Here is a 3,684-nt window from a genome sequence, read left to right on the forward strand (position 1 = left end):
TATTTCCCTTTTTGAGAGCTAGCTTTACCCTATGCTTTCAGTATCCACGTACGTTCTAGCTTCCCATTTGCCTCACTCAGACAATTAATACTTTCTTCATATATGTGAGTGGGTGTGTGTGTTTGCCCTTGAGATAAATTAACCATAAATATAAACAAAAAGTAAACAAACACAATTAACTTAGAAAACAGAAAAAGAAACATAATTATGAATACTTGTTCTTAACAGTTTGGACTCACATATATATACATTTCCATAAACAAAAGTAAACTCTTATATTAGAAGGGATAAAATCTCGACCAAATATCTATTAGGAATATGCTAATATAAAGAGTACAGATTTCTGCATGCCATGCAGACATCTTAGCAAAGAAAACTGTGAGGTTAATTAATTTACTTGGAAAATTTCAAAATGTCACTCTCACAGCCAAGGTACTGAAATGGGAATTTCTGACTTGAGGTACCCACATGATGATGATCAGTGACATGAGATGAAGGGTTGCATTTACTCTGTGGGTGCTGCTGATCCATGCTCTGATGATGAGAGGCAAGGAGCTTGTCCAAGAAAGACCAGTCACCATGGAACCTCTCCTGCTGCATCAGCCCACAGCCGCCGCCTGCTGTTGTTAGCCTGAGCAAGTTTTGAGAGCACTCAATGTCCATGGTGTTCAAAGAGACAGGTGATATGAAGGATGGGGCTATTGCTGACTCTGGACTGAACAACTGTGGGAGGTGAATTTGCCCATCAAAGGTGTAATCGTATAGCCCTTGTAGATGGTTTTGTATTGGGGCAGAACCACTTGCCTTCATATGATGAGTATGAGTGAAGTGTTCTTCTTGAGCACCACCTTCTGGTTGGAAACCTCGACACTGATTCTTCTTCTTGAAAACCCTACAGACTACCCACCCATCTTCCTGCTGATCAAAGTGAAGAAGTTATTGTTAGAATATTAATTAAATGATTAAATCAATAATTTCTTATAAGTTCAAGTTTTTGAGATAAGTAGAGATTTAAAATATGGTATCAGAGAAAATGTTCTGAATTCGAACCTTGTCTCTGTTATTTACATTCTATTTCAAATAAATGTTTCATATGTTGGACCTCATTTATTAAAGAGTTTGAGCTCACACCGAGAAAAGGAATAGGATCATTTCCATTTCAAATGAAATGGAGAGTATTTAGTTAGTGGTTTAAAAGGGGTAAAATTGTCATTTTAATTTTTAGGACAATTGTGCCCCTCTAAACTACACTAACTGGATAACCCTAAAAAAGTGTTAAAATATTAATTATATTATTAAATTAATCATTCTCAATCAACTTAGATTATGAGAATAAGTTATGATTTAATAACTATTGTTTTCATGCAGCAACTAATGATATGGCAAAGTAACAGGATCCTCTCTTGTAAATGAATTCGAGAGTATCCAAATAGTTATATTTTAGGAATATTTTTGTTTTTTTTTTTTTCACTTTTTGAAGTGACAAAAATATTCCTCCAATATAACTATTGGATATTTTTCAATTCATTTAAACTCAAGATGATCCTAATTCAACAAGCTATGGGGATGGATGGTGGGTGTATTGTAATTACTTGAACCTCGGCACCATTATCGTCGTCAAGGCGATATTCATGCATGATCCAGTCAGTCTTTTGGCCATGAGGAGCGCGACCAGTGTAGAACACAAGGGTTTTCCTCATCCCAATCCTTTTGGCATTGCTGAGGTGGATGGCTTTGTCTCTCCCCGTTGCCTTCCAAAAACCAGCTGTTGTTGCTCGATTGGTTCGCGTTCCGGTTGGATATTTCTTGTCCTTATGGCTGAAGAAATACCACTCGTTCTGAGGCCCCGACCCAATTCTACATTTCTCTGCATCATGTGTGTCATCGAAACAACATTTTCAAATGGATGTAAAAACAAAAGAAAAAAAAAAAATCAAGCAACAAAAGAAAATGCAATGCAATGCATTACACATGTTGTATGGCATCCTAAGCAATGTCACATTATACACCAATAACTTTCTTAAGACACTCGAATCTAGAACTATCTAAAGGTTTGATGAACAAGTCAGCTAACTGATTTTTCATGGGGATAAAATCTAGAGCGACAACCTTGGACTTTGCAAGTTATGAATGAAATGATATATAGTGAAGGACTTGGGACCAATATTTTTGATCCATATCCCTAAACTGATTTGTTAGAGTTTGTCATGGGTAGAAAAAAGGAAAGAAATGCATCCCTCATTTATGGTATTTTAGAGGGCCATTAGCCCAAGTACGATTAGGATTAGTGTTAAAGAAATGTTACGGTTCTTCATGTGGTTTTCTTGATGTTCTGATGATCCTACGTGAATATTATTTTCTAAAAAAATCTTTTAAAAAGCAAGAATAAGTTTTTTTTTTGTTTTTTTAGGAAACAATATCCATATACGATTAGAATAACACCAAAAAAACAATAAGGAAACCTTAGCATTTCTCATCTATTTAAACCTAGCTAGTTTTCTATTGTACTAAGCAGCTTATAATGAATTTTGACTGATTGTCGTCTTCCTCTTGTCTTCCTACTTCCCTTGTTCCCGTTTCCATGCTCCTCTTTCTCTTGTTGCTTCTGTTGATCTCTTCTTCTTCTCTTGCTCTCTCTCTCTCTCTCTACAACTTTCTTCTAAAATGAAGTCAATTCGCACCCTGGATATGCGGTTTGACTTTGACAAAGTGGCTGCCGCGTGTGGCAATAAAGTCGTAATTACACGGCCTTTACAATATTAGTTTATTTGAGGTGTTAGGAGAAGAAGATATATATGATGATGATGGAGGTGGAAGGAGACATGCATGCATGATGATGATGATGATGATGCATCTAATTACCTTTAAGGTCCCATGGCTCGAGTTTGTTGAGATCCACCTCCCTGATAACATCAAGATCGATGGCTTCATAGGAGACCTTCTTCCTCAGATAATAGTAGAGAAGCTCTTCATCTGTTGGGTGGAATCGGAATCCTGGAGGAACTGTCAGCTGTCCATTCCCTGCCATCATTGTCGATCTTCTATCTCAATTCTATGACCCCTGAAAAATAAAGCATCTCACATTACATGACAAATTACATGCATGCACAAACTCCACAACCCTAGAAAGATAAGTCTTTTACTCGATAAAGTCTTTACCGAATTAACTCACAAAAGGGGGCATATAAATATATATATCCAAAGAGGAGGGAGGCTCAAAGATGTTTTGCATGTAGATCACTTTAAGCCCTAAAATATATACTCATTAGTAGTTTACTCTTCTTATTTTCCACTTAAAAGCACACCCGATATATAGATAACAAAAAAAGTAGAAATTAAAAAGTATAGCAATGGAGGGGTAGATCATATCGAAAAGGCTGAAACATACATAAATTAAGCCGAGTTTTAAAATGAAGATATCATATGAAACTTTTCATGCATTCATGACATTTTCTAGGGTTGCTGCAACCATGCCACCATATTCTTCCCGTTGATCGCCTAAATTTAATATATATATATATATATATATGCTCTGTTACTACTCTCCAACAGCATATATACGAACCCTAAATTCCAGAAGTGAAGTATGAAAATCTTAAACAATATTTGCTTTGTTTTCACAAAGAGATGAACTTAACCCCCCAACCCCATAACAAAGGAAAAGGAAAAAAATAATTTGAAGAA

General features: G+C 36.0%; 1 protein-coding gene across 3 annotated transcripts; it reads right to left on the reverse strand.

Moving 5' to 3' along the window:
• Positions 1 to 393: 393 nt before the first annotated feature.
• Positions 394 to 3,040, reverse strand: LOC132185650 (NAC (No Apical Meristem) domain transcriptional regulator superfamily protein). 3 transcript variants are annotated; one of them, XM_088518239.1, is made up of 3 exons: positions 2,863 to 3,040; positions 1,599 to 1,867; positions 394 to 918 (listed from the first exon to the last, which is right to left on the reverse strand). In XM_088518239.1, the coding sequence occupies exons 1-3, from the start codon at positions 3,029 to 3,031 to the stop codon at positions 394 to 396; spliced, it is 963 nt and encodes a 320-aa protein (XP_088374365.1). In that variant the 5' UTR covers positions 3,032 to 3,040. The 3 variants fall into 3 exon arrangements, with proteins under 3 accessions (XP_088374365.1, XP_059455398.2, XP_088374363.1); XM_059599415.2 differs by having other exon boundaries at positions 394 to 915; positions 1,593 to 1,867; XM_088518237.1 differs by having other exon boundaries at positions 1,593 to 1,867.
• Positions 3,041 to 3,684: the final 644 nt, after the last annotated feature.

The sequence above is a fragment of the Corylus avellana genome, chromosome 7, assembly GCF_965113065.1.
Source record: "Corylus avellana chromosome 7, dhCorAvel1.hap1.2, whole genome shotgun sequence".
Classification (NCBI taxonomy): domain Eukaryota; kingdom Viridiplantae; phylum Streptophyta; class Magnoliopsida; order Fagales; family Betulaceae; genus Corylus; species Corylus avellana.

Bases quoted from the DNA above. Each gene is read 5' to 3' on its own strand.
- LOC132185650 (XM_088518237.1), bottom strand. From the start codon at position 3,031: ATGATGGCAGGGAATGGACAGCTGACAGTTCCTCCAGGATTCCGATTC. The intron at 1,868-2,862 runs GTAATTAGATGC...CACATGATGCAG, and splicing joins CGAGCCATGGGACCTTAAAG to AGAAATGTAGAATTGGGTCG. The intron at 919-1,592 runs GTAATTACAATA...CACTTTGATCAG, and splicing joins ATAATGGTGCCGAGGTTCAA to CAGGAAGATGGGTGGGTAGT.